Here is a 19785-nt window from a genome sequence, read left to right on the forward strand (position 1 = left end):
AAAACAGAAAAACCCACAAGGTTTTGGAAAAGTCATGGAAATTACATTTACATTAAGTCATTTAGCAGACGTTTTTGTCCAAAGCAGCTAGAGCTTGTGCTTGCGAAATTCTGTCGTACTGCCATGCAAAAAGGGGCGTGGTTAACCAATATGGTTAGACATTAATAAAAGTGAGCGATTGCTCCATATTTTAAATTTCTTATTTCAAATTGTTTTCTGTTGGTCTCACACAATCACCTGATGTGATTTCGTTGGTAAGAATTTACCAAGCTTGAACTTTCGAATGTTGTGAAATGCGAAACACGTGCTTGCGTTTCTGGTCTGTCGCATTTGCATGCCTGTGAATGGAAGTCTACGGAGCGAAAAGTGCAGTGCGATCGCTGATTTATAATAGTGGTGGGCAAAGCGAGGCTTCGTGAAACACTGAAACAGTCGAAGCAAATGTGTCGAAGCTTCGAAACGTTTCGAAACCTCACTCTACAGTGACATCTAGTGGTCATTTTTTATGTATTGCACTGAAACAGCTTCAGCAAAGAACGATTGAACAAATTGAGGCATTAAACCCAACTTTGTACACAAAGTCCTCAAGTAACATAGTACAGTGGATAAGGTGTCCGACTTCCATGCAGGGTTAGTAGGTTTCGAGGCCAGTCTGTCGCAATTGTTTTGAAATGCTTTAATACCAGTTGGTAATGCTTTGCTCTTGTGTCGTTTTGTTTCAACATTGGTCTAATATCCGAATAAACAATTTGTGAATAAATATGTCTTGTTTTTGTCTTAAAACAGGGTTGTTGCTAGATCAAAAACGGTGGCCTGAAGTTATCAAGAATTATTTATATTATTCATTAAATTTCCCATTTATTGTATTTTATTAATGTCTACCCTAACCCTAAACCCAACCATACTGTAAAAATATTTATTATTGTTTTACAGTGTTACAAAAATGATGCTAAATTGATGGCGTAACTGCAGCTGTATCCTATTTAGGCTACACAAAACAGAAACATGATTAAAACACATAAAACCATGATTTCAGAGTATTTGTACAAGTCGGGATTCGAACCCAAAACATCATGCAAAGCATATAATAATTTAGCAAATACACAGTCCTCTAAGCCATATGAGACAGAAATTGATCGAAGACCTTGGCAGTCAAATGACGATTCGCAAGGTCTCGAAACGTTTCTAAGCTTATCGATGCTTTGAATCGCTTTAGTCACGTGACTAGGTGTTTCGAAACACTTTAGTCACGTGACTTGAGTGCTTCGGATCATGCTTCGGTGCAGTGTTTCGAAACACTTGCGCTTCGGGATCTCGACACTGTGTCGAAACACCAGTTTCACGTCAGCCATCCCTAATTTATAATAGAAGTAGTTTTATCTAGTTTTACTAGTATAACAAACTATTAAGATTATCTCAAATTAGTTTGACAAATATCTGTATATTGGAATGGAGATTAATTGTTTTTACTTATTTTATTTTCTTAGCCAAAAACACGCTCTCACATTATTAGTGCTGTGTATGCATCATCTATTTTATATAGATAAAAAAATAAAGTGAAACTATTGCGTGCTTTATGACATGCTGTAATAAATGTAAACATATGATTTACCACGTATATGACAGAAAGAAGTGCATTTAATTTTGTGATTCTCTTTCTCTCTGTTTCTTTAAGTCAGCTAAAGCTGCTCTCTACTGCATCCTGCTGACTTGAGACAAGCTCTCATAGACATCCATCAAGTGCAACAAATCAAAACTTTATTATGATGATGATAAACAGTTAAACTCAGAAGCATTCTCACATACTCAATATCAGAATGAGATAACAGTAGAAAACAGAAAAATAAATGAGGTTGTATGAAAAAGGATGCTGGGTTATTAATGCAGAGAGTATTATGATAGTTCAGTATATATCTGATAAACCTGATGTGGCATATTACAGGAAAAATATGAAACAATAAAAATGATTTAATGAAAGCAATCTAGGCCAGTAAAATTCCAAGTGATGGGACAACTCTTTTTCTCACAAACCCCTATTCTATTGTCTGAGCATAACAGATCATTCCAGTTGTTCAGGGCAGGTGATGTATTCCTCAGTTCAACACAGTCTTCATTTCCTGCATTACCATCAAGCTCTTTCTGCCAAAACCTGAAAAAAAAAAAGATTTATGTATCAGTCAAACATGTTTAATGATGATAAAATGAGTGATGATTTATTCTTAAATTAAGTTATTCACAGACGGCTCATAAAAAGGCTTCAGTGCTAAAGATCTAGTACAGCGGCTCTTTACCTGGAGGTTGCAAAGGCATAGTAGGGGGGTCATGGGGAAATTTGTAATTTGAAATCATTCATTCATTCATTTTCTTTTCGGCTACTCCCTTTATTTATCTTGGGTCACCACAGCGGAATGAACCGTCAACTTATCCAGGATATGTTTTGTCTATAGCGTATGCCTTACTAGCTGCAACCCATCACTGTAAAACATCCATACACACTTATTCACACACATACACCACAAACAATTTAGCCTACCCATTTCACTTGTACCACATGTTTTTTGGATTTGTGGGGGAAATTGGAGCACCTGGAAGAAACCCACGCTAACACAGGGAGAACATGCAAACTCAGAACACCACAATGCCAACTGATTCAGCCCTGGCTCAATCCAGTGGCCTTCTTGCTGTGAGGCGATTGTGCTACCCATTGTGTGCTTCTCAAAAACACACTGTAAAGCATGTTATGGGCATGCCGAACCAACAGGTGGCGATAATGACACTTTTATACTGAGTTTACATCAGACGGGGAATTTAGTATATATTGCGAGTAAATTACATTCTAGTCAATGCAAACGCGAGTACAGAGGTGGTTTACCGTCACACGGGTGAAAAATGCAGAAAATGTGATTCATTTGCCGCGAATGAGCAGAATTTGGCTCATTCACAACTCTGGGTTTGGACTGAACCCAGCCTTGTTGGCCAATCAGAGCATATGTATTTAAATTAGATGTCGCCTACCCTGTTGTTGTCTATTGGAAGGAGTGGTTCAATAGTACAGGGTAGCGCTCCTTTGAAATGAATGTAGGACCTAGGTGTAGTGGAAGACTGGCCATGTAGAGCCAGAGATATACACAAATATACATATATATATGATCGGGAGTTTTCACGGTGGTCAGTATGTAAATAATTTTTTTAATTACAAAAATTATAATTTTCTACATCAATATTTTAATGACCACACGGGCATTGCCGACAAAGATTGCATGTTTGTGTGATGGAAATGTATTATTCTTCCTCTCTGTTTAATTTGATCTAATCCGTGTTCTGCAACACACCCCCTCTCCTGCTTTCACTTCTGATGCTAACGGAAGGAGCAATTCGTTTATAAATGAATCTCCGTTATGAACATATTTGCAAACACTCCCGATTTTCAGACTCCCAGAAAAATATCGTAATTTCACCCACTTCCAGGTCCTCAGCTTTTTGGTGCAGTCTATAACACCCCCAGATCGCCAACCTTGGTATAATATCCGAAACCTGGTGCAAAGTACAGACCAGGGATTTATTAAAAAACCTTTAGGGGGTCAGGATCAAAGATAACAATTATTTTATTACAAATCTGTAGAACATATTTGAGTTAATATTCAGGTATTCACTAAAATATATCATTTAAATCATTCGTGGAGCTGAATGCAGTAAATAGTCTGTATAAAAAAGGTGGAAAATAAACCTGTGCAAACAACCTAGCCTTTATAACCAAATTATTTAACCAAAGATGATGCAGTAAAATATTCAGGAAAGATATATACGTGATAGAGAAGGGATGTATATATCATGTGAAAGTGAATTGTATGTTTTAAAATTTGTGAATCAGAATTTATCCAATAATAAACCTGAAACACACGTGGTTGTTGTCATGCAGTGAACTAAATCGTGAAATATCGGTGTTGTCATTGCAGCTCCTGCAGTCGCTCCCCTGCTGAAAAATCCAGCTTAAACCAGCCTAGGATGGTTGGCTGGTTTTAACTGGTCGACCAGCCTGGTTTTAGAGTGGTTTTGGCCATTTCCAGGTTTCCAGACTGGTCTTAACTGGTCAGGCTGGAAAATGACCAGCCAAAACTTGACCAGCCTGGTTTAAGCTGGACAAAGCTGGGCTCCCAGCCTGGCTAACCTGGTCAAGCTGATTTTAACTGTTCATCTCCCAGCCTGACCAGCTAAGACCAGTCTGGAAACCAGCCTGGAAATGGCCAAAACCCCTCTAAAACCAGGCTGGTCGACCAGCTAAAACTAGGCAACCATCCAACCCAGGCTCATCGTGGAAGGGTAGCCCCGTGGACGTTTCTGGAGACTGCGAAATACGTCCTGGGAGGTACTTATTTGTGCCGTTTTTTTTTTTCGCGAATCCGCGAGAGGCCGCTGTGCTGTGCTTTTTCGCGTCTCGAACGCTCTATGGAGCATGCGCTGTTCGCGCCCGCACTGTTCTCGTATGGAAAGCCGCCGGAGGCCGCTGTCGAGCGACCGTCTGTCTGACTGGCTGAAAGACTGAACGATCAAGTGGCCAATCGGCTGACCCGGCCAACCTCCTCCTCCTCCTTCCCTAAACCAAAGCGATGATTCACAAAATCCGTCCAGAAAAGAAAAGCTAAAGCCCTCGTGCAATTTTGACCGAGTTATCGGATTTCGCCGCATTCTCGCCCCGTCACGAACTCATTTGCTTTTAATTTTTTGGATTCTGTTTTTCATCTTACCTGATTTCTGGAACCGCTCTTCCCTGGACCCAGTCGTTGCCGCTGGTGGCTCCTCCTCCTCCAGGCCTCCGCTCCACTGATGTAACACCACAAGCTAAGCGGACAAACTGGTTGTGGCGGGAAAGCCCTCCATACGGAGTCGACTGTGAAGAAGAGGAGCGCCGTCACACCGCCCTGTAGCGTTCGCTTAAAAAAACCAAATGCGGCCAATACGTACCTTTGGCCGCGTAAATCGCGGTCTCCAGAAACGTCCGCAGGGCTACGTTTTGAGAACGAGCTTGGGTTGCAATCATCCTAGGCTGGTTTAAGCTGGATTTTTCAGCAGGGTCTTGACACTGCACCGGCTGAATCCGCCGTCTGATCTCAGAGCACTGTCGCGGTACTTTGATGCCACATGTGGCGTCGGTGCAGCGTCAATCCGGACAACATTTCTAAACAGCATGCATCGCTTTAAGACAGATTTTGTTTGGTCTGCGCATCGCTGGATGAAGTCAACGCACCTAAAGTCTGTTGAGTTATGCTGCGGTTACACTAGAGTAGAGGTCTGCATTCCTGCGGCTGTACTTCAGGACCCGACCAGATTTCTTTCGGTGCGGGAATAAATTTCTGAATAATGCACGGGAGCGGTCGGTAACAGGTGTATTTTTGGACGAGAGCGGGCGGTCTAACAATATTGCTCCCGACTCACGAGCGAGCGAGCATGCATATGTATGTGTGTGAATAAGGTGTGATGCTGCATTTATCTTGTTTGTTGCTGTCTGTGTGTGTGTGTGTGTGTGTGTGTGTGTGTGTGTGTGTGTGTGTGTGTGTGTGTGTGTGTGTGTGTGTGTGTGCATGAATGAGAGAGACAGCTTTGTGCTATGTATGTGTTTTTATGTGTGTGAATGAGACAGCGTGATGTTGCTGTCTGTGTGTGTCACTTGCTTGGCATGCTTGGTGCTTGGCGTGTTATAGGCTGTCTGGACTCTATAGCTGGGTGGTTTTCGGTTTTGTTCTCCCCCCGCCCATTAGCGGGAACAGGCGCGGCGGGTAAAAAATGGAGTGGGTCAGGCAGTGGGACAACGAATGCTGAACATAAGCGGGAGCGGTCGGGTTCGGGCTATAACCTGTGGTAGCGGGATTCAAAATTTAGTCCCGCGCAGATCTCTACACTAGAGTTTGTGTGTGCAATATTCTGTCGTATGCCGCTGTGAAAAGGTACGGGATGATGATTAGACATTTAAAAAGTGAGCGATTGCTCTATATTTTAAATTCCTGTGCAGACAGGTCATGTTTTGATCCTTGATTAGTCTCACGCAGTCAAGTGGTGCAATTTCGCAGATCAGAGTTCCAAGCTTGAATTTTGCAATACAGCGAACTGCGAAACTTGTCGCACAAGCTTACACTTCTGGTCTGACGCATTCACATACGTATGAATGGAAGTCTGTGGGGAGAAAAGTCCAGTGTGACCACAGCTTAACCAGCACCTGACCCTGCCTTCTTTATCCAAACCCCAAACGAAGCCCAGGAAGAAAAATGCAGGGTCGGCATGGGCATTAAAAAGCATTGATTGCATGAAATTCAGATTGCAACTGCACTCAAATTACTTGAGCAAATAAGTGCAGTGTTTTCTGACTTACCCTCGCTTCAGTGTTGAATTATCCACCCACTTCATGATGCCTTCAGTCTCTGTGTCAGACAAACCGATCCACACTCTCTCTTTCACAAATAAGGATATGAACCTCTGTGTGTGAACAAAAGCAGAATATGAGTGATTTCTCTCATTCAATAACAAGCTCTCAATAATCAAACTCACCTGCTTCACTTCACTCTTAATAATGACCAGATCAGCTCCATGATTCCTGCAGAACTGCCTGCTCTCATACCAGCTCATCCTCTTATCGGACATGAAAAACACACCTAAACAACACACATTTTCATTAACTTTTATAAACTGTTTACAAAGTATAAAGAAACGACAATAATCAAATTATCACTGACCTGGTTTATAATAAGCCTCCATCAGTTCAGTCTTTAACAGCTCTCTCTCTGCTGTGATGCTGATGTGCTGCAGTGTGATGACGAGCAGCAGAAGAGCACAGATGAACCCCAGAATAACCAACACCAACACACGTCTGCGGCTTCCTGACAAACACATACAGATATCAATGAATAAACATTGTTTTAAATCAACTTGTTCTTTTTTTTTCTTTTTTTTCAACAAATCTTTTTTTTATTATTATTATTATTATTTTTATTTATTTATTTATTTATTATTATTTTTTTATTATTATTATCATTATTATTCTCATTGTTTTATTTGCTGAACTTTATTTTTTCGACTCTTTTTGTTTCTTTCCTTTTCTTCTATTCCTTGCGTTCTTTTTCTGTTTTTATTTTTATTTTTTCCTTTCCCTCTCTTTCCTCTTCTACTTACTACTATTATTATTATTATTATTATTATTATTATTATTATTACTTGTCCTCTCCCAGATTTCCCAACCTCCCCTCCCCTTCCCCCTGCCACTTTTATCATTAATGGTATTACTTTTACTTTTGTTATCATTAATATTATCACTGTTCTGACCTGTCCTCCTGTTATCTTTTCATTATCATTAATATAAGTATTAATACGATTATCATTATTAAGGTTGCAGTAATTGTTGTTGTTGTTGTAGTAGTAGTAGTAGTTGTAGCAGTAGTCATCGTAGTAGTATCGATTGTAATTGTATTTTGAAATAGTAGTTCCTGTAGTAGTTGATGTCGTTGGTATAGTGGTAGCAGAAGTAGTAAAGGTGTCGTTGTAGCAGTAGTAGTAGTAGTCGTTGTTGGTGTAGTAGTAGTAGTAGTCATTGTAGTAGTATCGATCGTAATTGTGATTATTGAAGTATTAGTTCCTGTAGTAGTTGATGTCGTTGGTATAGTGGTAGCAGAAGTAGTAAAGGTGTCGTTGTAGCAGTAGTAGTAGTAGTCGTTGTTGGTGTAGTAGTAGTAGTAGTCATTGTAGTAGTATCGATCGTAATTGTGATTATTGAAGTATTAGTTCCTGTAGTAGTTGATGTCGTTGGTATAGTGGTAGCAGAAGTAGTAAAAGTGTCGTTGTAGCAGTAGTAATCGTTGTTGGTGTAGTAGTACCAGTAGTAGATGTCGTTAATGTAGATGTTGTAGTAGCAGTGATTGCGGTAGTAGTAGTAGTAGTCAGGGCCGGAGTGGGACTCTTTTTCAGCCCTGGAGTTTCAAGCCTTAGACCGGCCCACCTCAGTTCACCACTGACTATATTAAAATAAGGTCATTTCCAATTCAGTTTCTAATTACACTATCACGTCTTTTTTTTTTTTTTTTTGAGAAAACGGCTGTTTTAGAACTTCAAATGTTCAACAACCCTTAAAGTATTACATGTCTTAACAATAAAAATGAAAGAAAAAAAAAAGTTACTCAGACGAGGATCGTACCCAGATTCTTGATGTCATAACCTAACGTGCTAACCACTGTACTACTACTGCTGTACATTTTTAGGTGACTTATCTAGTTATATCATCATTAACCTGCAGGCTGCATCTTGCTCACGAAGCTACGAGAAAATAGATAAAAGAGCAGAGCTGCGGTAAAATAATGAATAAGAAGGCTGAGGTCAAGTAAATAAATAAACTAATTTTTAAAAAGTGTGACTGCTGAGAGCAACAGATTCTGGAGCTAGGGACGCCGGCCCTCGCGGCCAAAAAACGGACTGGCCCACCGGGAATTTTCCCGGTCCTCCCGATTAGCCAATCCGGGCCTGGTAGTAGTAGAAGTAGTAGTAGTAGTAGTAGTAGTAGTAGACGTTGTATTAGTTGTAGCAGACGCTGTAGTATCAGTAGTGGTAGTCATTGTTGTGGTAGTATCAGCAGTAGTAGACATTATAGTAGTAATAGTTGTGGTTGTGATTGTAGTAGCAGCAATAGTAGTTAATAATTATATAGTAATATAAGTAACTTTCTGCAGTAGTAGTAGTTAGGGTAGTACTTGTGATTTATTATCATTGTCATTTATTATTACTGTTGTCCTTTCTTTCTTTTTACTGTCATTATTTCTATTATACATTACTAAACATAGTTGTTACTCCCTAACTCTGACTGGTTTCTTTTGTATCTGTTTTACTTATATCTGCGAGACTAGATTCATTTATTGGCTAACATTGTTCCTAATGTATGTAATCTGACCTTCCACCAAGTTACCTTTACATGGACACACACACACACACACACACACACACACACACACACACACCTAACAGTACCTGTCTATATTGTTTTATTTATTTATTTATTTATTTTTTATTGTTGTTTTGTTATGGTTGATATTTTTTGTATTTGTATGATCCCAATTTATGTACCTTTTTGCATATTCTAATTAAAAAAAAAATAAATAAATAAATAAAATCTACTTGTTTTTGGTAATAATAATTGTAAATTTCCATAGCTTGAGGGCACGTTACAAAGAATGTAACAAGACGAGATAGTATGAACAGACATTGAATGAAACAGTAATCAAGTAGAGACAATATTAGGTTCACAAACATACAAGAAGTCAAATATAACAAATTGGAAATACAAAACAAGATCTAAGAGACAAGTATGCAGAGTGCAGGTTGATCAGATAAAGTGGTCAGTTTATCAAATCAGAAAACACGAGAGTTTTAAGTAAAGATTTTAATTCTGAGATATTATTAACAGAACGGAGTGAGCGTGGTAGAGAGTTCCAGAGTTTAGATGCAATAACTCTAAACGATCTGCCCACTATTGAAGAGGTGGTACCGAGGTACAGCATGAAGGCCAGAGTCAGAGGAACGTAATGAGCAAGTAAGGATATAGGGGACAAGCATGTTGCAGAGATAAGAGGGACCTAGTCCATTTAAGGATATAAATGCGAGGAGGAGAATTTTTAATTTAACCTCTTAAGGCCCGATGTCTTTTACATGGATTTTTTTTATTTTTCTTTGACATTTGGGCTTATTGGAACCTAATTCAAATAAAATCTGAGTATCATCTTTTGATATGATGTACTTTTAGAGAAAAATGATATCCATATTTGTGGATTTGTGGTTTGAATTTACATAAAACACTCTTTCCTATTTTAAATTGCATTAATAACACATACATATTTTTTGAACATGTTTTGACAATCAGAGAGCAAAAACAACATTTTTTCCCATTTTAGACATTTAAAATAGGGTTTGGGACATTCCATATGCAGCATGACACTGCAGGATGACACTTTACGTCTGTAACAAAATATAAAACATTTAAAGTATTTGAAATAGCCACTTAAGAGCTAAAATGTGCTGTCCACGCATGTGGCGACTAAGCCCTAGGAGGTAAATGTGGTATGCAACTGAAAGCTTTAGAGTTATATGAGCAGAAGGTTTGGTATGAGTATTCTAGCCGCAGAGTTTCAAATATGTTGTACTCTGGAGATGAGGCTGGCAGGCAGACCAATGAAAAGGGCATTACAGTATTCAATGCGTGATGAAACAAATGCATGGATGACAGTCTCAGCATCCTTGCTTGCTACAGATGAAGGGACGCAGTTGGGCAAAATGACGTAAATAAAAGAATGCAGATTTAATGTAAGACTTAAAGCAGTCGAATTAGTGTGGAGTCGAATTACACCTAAATTTTTGACAGAAGTAGATGTTTTAATGTGAGAGCCAGCAATCTCACAGGAGAAACTGGTCGAAATATTGCTGGTAAGCGCTGGGGTGCCAATAAAAACGATTTCAGTTTTGTCCATGTTGAGTTTCAGAGAATTTGAGTTAAGCCAATCAGAGATTTTATCAATTAGTGCAAATGGAGTAGGTGTACAGAAAGAATAAAGATGAATATCGTCTGCATAAAAGTGATAGTTTAGACCCTGATGTTGTAAAATCAAATCAAGTGGGATTTGGTAAATCGTGAATAATAGTGGGCCCAAAACAGATCCCTGGGGAACACCTCAGAAATTGTCTACACACAATAGACACGGTAGATTATTATAATTGAATAACACAAACCATACCATAAGGCTGCAATGTTGATATACAGTAAAGATCCAAACAAAAACAACTTAGTTTCTAGTAAAATATTTGAAAGTATTTCTGACATTCCTCTTTTTCTTATATGTGACACCATTTCTGGATTAGTGTTCATTTCTACTTACTGCATTTTTGATATTTTCCTTTATCCTGGTTGTGATGCTCTGCTTGAGGTTCAGCTGAGTCCTCAACATTTTCATAAATGTCCTCTGAATCCATCGTTTTCTTGTATGCCGAACAGTGCGTCTTCACAAATGAATGACAGGTGCTTTTCTAAATGTGAGCCAACTCTAAACAGGAAGTTTAATTTTACGCTGATCTTTTAACGAGAATAAAAACACAACAGGAAAACCCTTTGCAGATGGGCACGGCTTGTGTTTTTACACAGCCCATTCAATTTATTATCAGCTTCAAAAGCCAGTGAGAGGACTGTGTGACACTCAAATGGGCTCAAGCATGCTTAAACAGGCCAAACTGAACCTTGATGAAGCAGAATAACAGCAGTGGTGTACTGTAGTCTGACTGACGAAGTGGACACAATGAGATGTCAGCAACAATATGTTCAGTTGTTCAATTTGAACTAAAATTTAAGTGAACTGAAACGCTGCGTTCATGTCTGAATAAAACGCATTTCATGTTGATCATTCAGAGAATTAAAGTCTAAAGAAGCTTGATCTCGAGCAGTGTTCACTGCCTGATGCAGCTCTAAATACAAGTCCTCTAAATACATTGTTTTTGTCACTTAAGAAGTGCTAAACTAAACAGGACGTGACTATTTGACACAAGCCCTCAGGCTGAATATAGTCTTTTCGTTTTAACATTCCTCAGACTGCTGTTTTTAACTGCACCACCAAATGATACCATCATTTACAAGAAAACGGCCCTTAGAAACAAAAGCCTGATACACTGCTGTTGTACAAGACTTTTTCTTAAAGAGCCCCAATTATGGGTATTGACCTTATACAGCATGTAGTGTGTAACACGGCTCTAAGTGAAGTGAAATATCCAGCTTTATCAGATATCATTATATCATGTTTGGCATGCTGTTCTGTGAGAGAGCCATGAGCGCATAAGATCCTCAAGCCTGAGGCTTCCTCCTATTTGCAGGAGGAGAGGGGAGTTTGAGCTCAGGTAGGTCTTGAAAACTCCCCATTTTGTTTAGAGATGATAACAGATTCAAATTTGCTATGTAGAGATATACTGCTGGTTAAGAGCTTGACCATAGTGCTTTTTTTACTCATTTTTGCTGTTTGTTTTTATTTTTATTTTACTTGTTTCTTGTATTCTTGTTTATGTAAAGCACTCCCTGCTGAAAAATCCAGCTTAAACCAGCCTAGGCTGGTTGGCTGGTTTTAGCTGGTCAACCAGGCTGGTTTTAGGGGGGTTTTGGCCATTTCCAGCCTGGTCTTAGCTGGTCAGGCTGGGAGATGACCAGCTAAAACCAGCTTGACCAGCCTAGCAGGCTGGGAGCCCAGCCAAAACCAGCTATGTCCAGCTTAAAACAGGCTGGTCAAGCTGGTTTTAGCTGGATTTAGCTGGTCATTTTTCAGCCTGACCAGCTAAGACCAGGCTGCAAATGGCTGGAAACCTGTCTGAAACTGGCTCTAAAACCAGCCTGGTCAACCAGCTAAAACCAGCCAACCAGCCTAGGCTGGTTTAAGCTGGATTTTTTAGCAGGGTGAATTGCCACTGTGTATGAAATGTGCTATATGGATAAACTTGCCTTGCCTTGCCTTTTTCAGATTGATCAGTTCACTTATGATACAAGTTTGTGGACTGGAGGAGGAAATAAGAGGGGGAACCCACGCGAGACCATCGAGTACATGTAAACTCTGCACAGCAACGACAGCTGGCCTGTTAAAGATTTGAACCAGTGATGTTTTTGCTGTGAGGCAACAGTGTTAACCACTGGGCCACTAGATAAAGGGACGGTTGGAGGAGTAGGGGTGGAAGGGGGGATTCTACAAGGTGAAGATTACTGTAGTAAAAAAAACTGTGGTTATTTATAGTGGTTTAGGAATCATCTGATCGGTGAATCGTGTGTTTTTACCTGTTCTCTGATAAACAGTCCACCGTGGATTAATCTCAGAGTGAGAGGGATTATTAACTCACTCAGCTTCTAACCTACGAGGAGTTTCTCATTTCCTAAATGAGGTTCCTCATTTCGTTTCCTGCTTCTGAGTATGTAAACATTAGGAAATGAAGCCTCTGAACCCTGAAATTCTACACATCTCTGCTCATTCTAGCAGGAGAGATTTTATTATTACACAAGAGCGCCATCTGCTGGTGTGTTGTTTTCACACATGCGCACTGCAAGAATCATATTTTATTTTACTTGGTTAAATATAATATTTTTGAGTAAGCATTACTTTTAAAGTAAGTCGTTTTTTATACTTAATAAAATAAAACAATGAATTATATTCTAGACTAGACTTTGGTCAGGCTTTTTAAAAAGAGTATGTGGTTTTATAATGATAAACATCTGCGTATTGCTAATTGCTATATAAATATATAACATATATAAACAAGCAGATCTCATGTATGTGTTAAAGTAGAAAGTGCACCTTTGAGCTGTTTCTTCATCCTGTAAGTGACGAAGCATTAAAGTTGAGCATTTTCATAAACCGTGGCTTATTAGTTTATCAGTGACTTAAATTGTTTGTTAATTAAGTCTAGCTTTTATGTCAAGCCCGATCACACCACATTTCAAAGTGAGAGGTGCATTTTTATAGAGTTTCTATTGTGATTATTTACCTTACTTTGAAACACTGAGTAAACCCATTGCCTTCAAAGCGATAAGTTGACTTAAAGAAGTAAATGATCCCATTGTAACTTGAGTTGATTGAACTTCAAAATCATGCACAATTCATTTACTTTACAATTTTATGCAACGGGTTAACTAAACTTTAAGCAAAGTCAACTAATCATTTTAAAAGCAACAGGTTTACCAATAAAAGTCAAGTCAGCTAATCGTTTTTTTTTTTTTGACATAAGAACATCCTGATTGTACATCATCTCTCGTTTGTCATTATGTTTAATGATTGGAGTCATGTTTAATTTTGCTCTTCTGAACTTATGTTAATGGCGCATTAGTGAGTATCAATGCATCCTGATTTTCACTGTGCATTGGGACTTTTGAGGGCATGAACATTTCAGTGTGCTGGAAGAATCCAGTACTTAAGGGCGTACTCACACTATGCTATACGCAAACCGTGCCCAGGCCTGGCTCCTGGATTGTTTGTGAAGTGTGAGTTAATCGGGCTCAGGCACGGTTTAGTTAACCGGCCATGTCCCAGTTGGAAGAGGTCTGCGCGGTTCACTTGGGCTTTGGCGCAGTACGCTTGTAGTGTGAGTGCAAATCGTGCCTGAGCCCGAAACTGAAGACGAGACGTGACTTTAGGGAACTGTTTGATATGGATTTATTAATCACTCTTACTGTTCAATGAACACAAACTGTCGTAGATTATTAAAGACGCAAACCCCTTACCGCACAACAGCTACACCTTCAGCAAACCTCCTAATTCCTGCAGCACGGGGACTTCAAAAGTGGCTGATCTGTTCAGTGAAATATGTGACTGCATGTCATCGCATCCCAAACCACTAAAACTATATAACTAGAGAAATGTCCACTGTGCTGAGCGAGAGAGCTTCTTACTGAACAGTGCGTCATCAATACCATAAGCGTGCTCGAGCTCGAATGTAATGTCAGTGCAGACCATTGGAGGAGACTGGAGGGGGGACAATTGTACTTCGACCCGATTCAAGGCAACTGTATGAAGTGTGAGTACACCCTAACACAGCATTTAACGCACTTCAGACAGCCCTTTACATGGCAGATGTCCTCACATCTGTGATTAGCCCTTAAGATCTCATCTTCTTCTGCATGATTATTCAAGTCAGATAAACCTGCTCTCTGCTGCGCCCTGCTGGCTTGGAGGAAAACTATTATATAATTCAATGAAGCAGAAATGCATGAATGAAATACATAAAATTCAATTCACTTCAATTCACCAATTTATTAAAAGAAAGCAATTCCATTCGAAGCTTTTATACTTCTGTATTTTACCATAATCATTTCATACTTCTCAAACCATAACAGCTAGATTAATATAATATATTATTACACATATTAAAATAAGTCTGCTTATGCAGGAGAAAAACTAGTTTTCAGATCAGCCCTTTACATGACAATATTATATATTTAATGAACAGTTAAAGAACAGGAATCTTCAAAATGAATAACACAATCATGTTAGGATTTGATAGAATATTACAGGAAAAATCTTGACAAGACTGGATGAAGCTTATTTCTCACAAACTGCTTTTCTTGAATCTGAGCATCTGCGATCATTCCAGTTATTTGGAGTGCCTTGTGAAATTCTCACTTCAACACAGTCCTCCTTCGCACCTTGATAGTTATTCGGCTCACCTTTAGCCCAAAACCTAAATAAAATGTCAGATTTTCAATTATTCAAGTCACAAAATCAAAGTTTAAACACACCAGTGCTGACAGCATGTCTAATCCTCACTGCTAAATAGGGGCCTGGCAAAGTAAAACAGCATTTTGGCTTTATTCATCCACGCATACTCATACCTGTCAACCCTTCCGTTTTTCACGGGATTCTCCCATATTTTATAGTTGTATCCCGCTATCATCCTGTAAAGGTAATTTCCCGTATTTCTCCCGTATTTTCAGTCTTTCTCTGAAGGGTGGAAAATAAACATTAAAGAGCCGAGCCCTTTCTATACGCAATCCATACCGCCGAACCACCAGAGGTCGCCCCTTGCTCTTAAATATGAGTTCGTTCTGTGCTTTCGATTTGTTTAGGCATGAAAACTCTTTAAAATAAATAAAAATAAAAAGAACGGCGGGAATCCCTTTTTTCATTACAGGTGGCGTCTCCCCTTCATATGCAATCCTCAAAACAGTCATATAGCAGTGCGTGACTGTCAGCTGACGAGTTCCATAAAGATCAATAGACGCTGTTTCCCAAACAGATTGTGTACACGCAATTTGAAGCGGAGTGAAAGTCACGGTTTTGAGTGAGTGTTTGAACAGTCAAACACATTAATAATAATAATATCTAAAGATGTCGATCTTGGTGGTTTTTTAAACACAAATAATTTCGTCCTAAATGAGCATTAAAAGTTAGGAAAGCAGTCAAATGCTTTCATATTAATGTTAGATTTGTGCATTTTTAAAGTGACACCTCTGTTATTTAATGTGATCAAATAAATTTTTTTTTTTAAATAAATAAGAGATTCATTCATTGGTCTTTAATCAGAATGTGTGGGTTATACAGTGAAGAAACGGCTAATGAGATTAGATAGCTTGATTCTATTTTATTATAATAGCTATTAATTTTAATAAGCTGAACTGTTTGCTAATTGGCGAGGCAGTGGCACAGTAGATAGTGCTGTCACCTCACAGCAAGAAGGTCGCTGGTTCAAACCACGGCTCAGTTGGCGTTTCTGTGTGGAGTTTGCATGTTCTCCCTGCCTTCGCGTGGGTTGCCTCCGGGTGCTCCTGTTTCCCCCACAGTCCAAAGACATGCGGTACAGGTGAATTGGGTAGGCTAAATTGTCCGTAGTGTATGAGTGTGTGTGTGAATGTGTGTGTGTGGATGTTTCCCAGAGATGGGTTGCGGCTGGAAGGGCATCTGCTGCAGAAAAACTTGCTGGATAAGTTGGCGGTTCATTCCGCTGTGACGACCCCGGATTAATAAAGGGACTAAGCCGACAAGAAAATGAATGAATGTTTGCTAATTTTTTTTGCTGCTATTGTGTACTATTTATTTTTTCTTTTGTAAATAATAATAATAAAACCTATCACTGACCATTTAACTGTTTATTTACAATGAAACGGCTCCAGAAGAACAGATTTTGTTTGGGGGGGGGGGGGGGGTCGAGGGAATCCCTTATAGTGGGCATATCCTTTATTTTCACATCCCGATGTTGACAGGTATGCATACTGTATGTGTCAACGCAAATCAATTTGAAAGCATTGTTTATACAAAAAAGCCTTTTTTTGGAGCATTGACTTTCATTGACTTCATTATTAGTATAATCCCAGTTTTACTACAAAAACTATGGTTAAATTGTAGCTACCACTGTGTAAATGTAAGTTATACATGCAGTATATATTATATGCTTGTTTTACCACTGTTTTTGTAGGAATCCGATGCACCAAAAATACTGGTTACAGTAGATTCACCAACAAAACATTGTGGTCATAAAGAAAAACATCACCGTTATGTATGTGCTAATTGTGGCTAATTGTGATTGTGGGGCTTTTGGAAAACAAGTGTTGTCATCTGTTTTCAGAACATTTTAAAATGGGCATAAAATCTTAAGCAGTTTCTGTGTGCTTTATGACTTACCCTTGATTCAGTGGTGAGTTATCCACCCACTTCCACTTATTGCCTCCAGTCTCTGTGACGGATAAACCAATCCATGTGTCCTCCTTGACTAATGAAGATATGAACCTCTGTGTGGGAATTAAAGCAGAATAAGTGTGATTCCTCTCATTCATCAACAAACGCTCAATAAACAAACTCACCTGCTTCTCTTCACTCTTAATAATGACCAGATCAGCTCCACGATCCCTGCAGAACTGCCTGCTCTCAGACCAGCTCATCGCCTCAGTGGACATGAAAAACCAACCTAAACAACACACACTTTCATACACTTAAAACTGTTTGCAAAGTATAAAGAAACTACTATAATCAGATCAGCACTGACCTGATTTAGAACGAGCCTCCTTCAGTTCAGCACTCAATGACGTGACTCTGTTCTCCAGCTGCTGTTTCCCCAGACTCAGAGAGTTGTATTTGGTCTCCAGTTGCTGTTTCTTCAGACTCAGAGAGTTGTATTTGTCCTCCAGCTGCTGTTTGTCAGTCTCCAGATCAGTGTTGTCGTGCTGTAAGCTGCTGATGGTGTGATTGAGCTCTTCAACTGTGTTCTTGTAAGTCTTGAACAGGTCTCTCTCTGCTGTGATGCTGATGTTCTGCAGTGTGATGAAGAGCAGCAGAAGAGCACAGATAAGCCCCATGATCACCAACACCACACACTTCCATCTTCCTGACAAACACACACAGATACCAATGAAAAACACTTCAACTCAGCTTCAAATCTTGTATTCTTTCTTAGATTCTGTAGATAAAGATTATATGGTAGCAATGTTGCTGTATTGTTGAAAATCCAAACAAGGATGTAAAAATGCAAACGAATAAAAAAGCTAATAAAATAATAACACATTTAACATAAAAGCAGTTCTTAGGAAAATAGTTGAACTATTTCTGACATTCCTCTTTTTTTCCTACCATTTCTGCTTTACAGTTCGCTTCTACTTACTGCGTTTTCGATCGTTTTCTTCATCCCGATTGTGATTCTGTGATTGAGGTCCAGTCGAGTTCTTAATATCTCTACACTCAACATTTTCATAAACAGCCTCCATTATTGTGTCGTTGAACAGTACGTCCCCACAAATGCTATGCTCTTGAATAAGATGTGCAATTTTTGGGATTGTTTTAACTCTAAAAAGGAAGTTTCATTGCACAATGCTCTAACCACAAACATGAAGACATCGAGTCCAACACAAAATCCCCCTGCAGACCCATGTTAGGCTCATATCTGCATATCTTACATAAATCAGCTTCAAAAGCCAACAAGAGAGATCTGTGACACTCAAATAGGCTCAAACAGGCTTCAACAGGTCAAACTGGACCTTTACATTGAGGATAGAGGAACAGCAGTGGTGAAGAGAAGCGTAACTTAGGAAGTCGACATACTGTACAGTCAGTGTAAAGCGAGATGAAAGACTGTTGTAACCACTGACGCCGCCAGTAGCAACAGGCTAGCGCAGAAATTCTGTTGAAAATACTGGGATAAAATAACATTTTTAAACATAAACTTCAAGAATTCACACTTAGATATTGTTTGACAACTGTTAGCAGGTTTGGCATGCTGTCCCGGGAGAGAACCCTGAGCTCGGAGATAGTTGAGCCCAGGGCTCCTGCCTGGTCAACAGAGCATGTAAGGGGAGTATGAGATCAGGTGGTTCTCGAGAGCTTCCCGTGGTAAAGAAGGAAAAGGGGTGGATGGGGGTTTCTTCGGAAAACGAAAGTAATGGAGTAGTTCTAGCTTGGCTACTTATAGTGAGTTTGGATTCATCTGATTGGCTAACTAATGATTGTAGATGGGTGGCCAGCTGCAGTCAATCATATCACATGCTCCTCTGCAAATTAGTTTGTGAAACTTCACATAAAACTTGCATTCAAACAATTAGACATTTATACAATATTAAAATTTAAACAATTATAAAAATATATAATAATAATAAAAAACAAAAACAACAACAACAGTCATAAAAATAATAATTAAACAAAAAAATAATCATGCATTCTTCCAACCAGCCACCAGTGCTCTCCAACAATAGAAGTAGGTACTAAAGGCATAGTAAACATATTAATCACAACTCTCATAGCAAAATATCTCTGGCCCAGCTCAGGCCCACAATCAGCTTTTGCTTGGCCCACATGCCGCAGTAAATTACGGTACATGACTGGACCAAGTCTGGCTTCCAGACAAGGGCCAAACATGGTCCATATCTAAGTCTCAGCCAAGTTAATAACCCATTACTGAGCCTGAACTGGGCCAGATATGTTAGTGTGTTTCAACTACAACGAAATTGATAAACCCATGAACCATTGCACTTTAGGCGTGCTTTTTCTCGAAGTGACCTAATTGGTAGAATTTTTTTCTTTATTTGAAAATAGTAAAAATGTATTTTAAATGTGGGTCACGATAGGCCAAACTTACATGGGCCACATATCAATTATTAACATCTGGGCCAAATACTACAATTTAAATCATAAGGAATGAGCTGGATATTTATCTTAAATTTGGAATTTTCTGAATGGCTCACTAATGATTAGCGATAGGGACCAGCTGCGGTCAATCGGTCGAAATCAAAGACGAGGGCTTGTACTTTTTTTTTTTTTCTGGACGGCT

The 19785-nt window shown here is 39.1% G+C and overlaps 2 protein-coding genes across 2 annotated transcripts; both read right to left on the bottom strand.

The window, feature by feature from the left end:
* Window positions 1-3: 3 nt before the first annotated feature.
* Window positions 4-11069, bottom strand: LOC141375163 (CD209 antigen-like protein A). The gene is made up of 5 exons (XM_073907429.1): window positions 10899-11069; window positions 6726-6869; window positions 6541-6644; window positions 6365-6468; window positions 4-2149 (listed from the first exon to the last, which is right to left on the bottom strand). The coding sequence occupies exons 1-5, from the start codon at window positions 10990-10992 to the stop codon at window positions 1969-1971; spliced, it is 627 nt and encodes a 208-aa protein (XP_073763530.1). The 5' UTR covers window positions 10993-11069; the 3' UTR covers window positions 4-1968.
* Window positions 11070-13759: 2690 nt separating this feature from the next.
* Window positions 13760-18284, bottom strand: dcsignlg (dcsign-like g). The gene is made up of 5 exons (XM_002660580.8): window positions 18127-18284; window positions 17515-17853; window positions 17333-17436; window positions 17154-17260; window positions 13760-15216 (listed from the first exon to the last, which is right to left on the bottom strand). Exons 1-5 carry the CDS (start codon window positions 18227-18229, stop codon window positions 15078-15080), a joined length of 792 nt encoding a protein of 263 aa, XP_002660626.3. The 5' UTR covers window positions 18230-18284; the 3' UTR covers window positions 13760-15077.
* Window positions 18285-19785: the final 1501 nt, after the last annotated feature.

Source organism: Danio rerio, chromosome 1 (genome assembly GCF_049306965.1).
Source record: "Danio rerio strain Tuebingen ecotype United States chromosome 1, GRCz12tu, whole genome shotgun sequence".
NCBI lineage: Eukaryota > Metazoa > Chordata > Actinopteri > Cypriniformes > Danionidae > Danio > Danio rerio.

Bases quoted from the DNA above. Each gene is read 5' to 3' on its own strand.
- LOC141375163 (XM_073907429.1), bottom strand. From the start codon at position 10,992: ATGGATTCAGAGGACATTTATGAAAATGTTGAGGACTCAGCTGAACCT. The intron at 6,870-10,898 runs GTAAGTAGAAAT...TGTGTTTGTCAG, and splicing joins AGGAAAATATCAAAAATGCA to GAAGCCGCAGACGTGTGTTG. The intron at 2,150-6,364 runs GTAAGTCAGAAA...TTTTTTTTTCAG, and splicing joins AATTCAACACTGAAGCGAGG to GTTTTGGCAGAAAGAGCTTG.
- dcsignlg (XM_002660580.8), bottom strand. From the start codon at position 18,229: ATGGAGGCTGTTTATGAAAATGTTGAGTGTAGAGATATTAAGAACTCG. The intron at 17,854-18,126 runs GTAAGTAGAAGC...TGTGTTTGTCAG, and splicing joins AGAAAACGATCGAAAACGCA to GAAGATGGAAGTGTGTGGTG. The intron at 15,217-17,153 runs GTAAGTCATAAA...CATTTTATTTAG, and splicing joins AACTCACCACTGAATCAAGG to GTTTTGGGCTAAAGGTGAGC.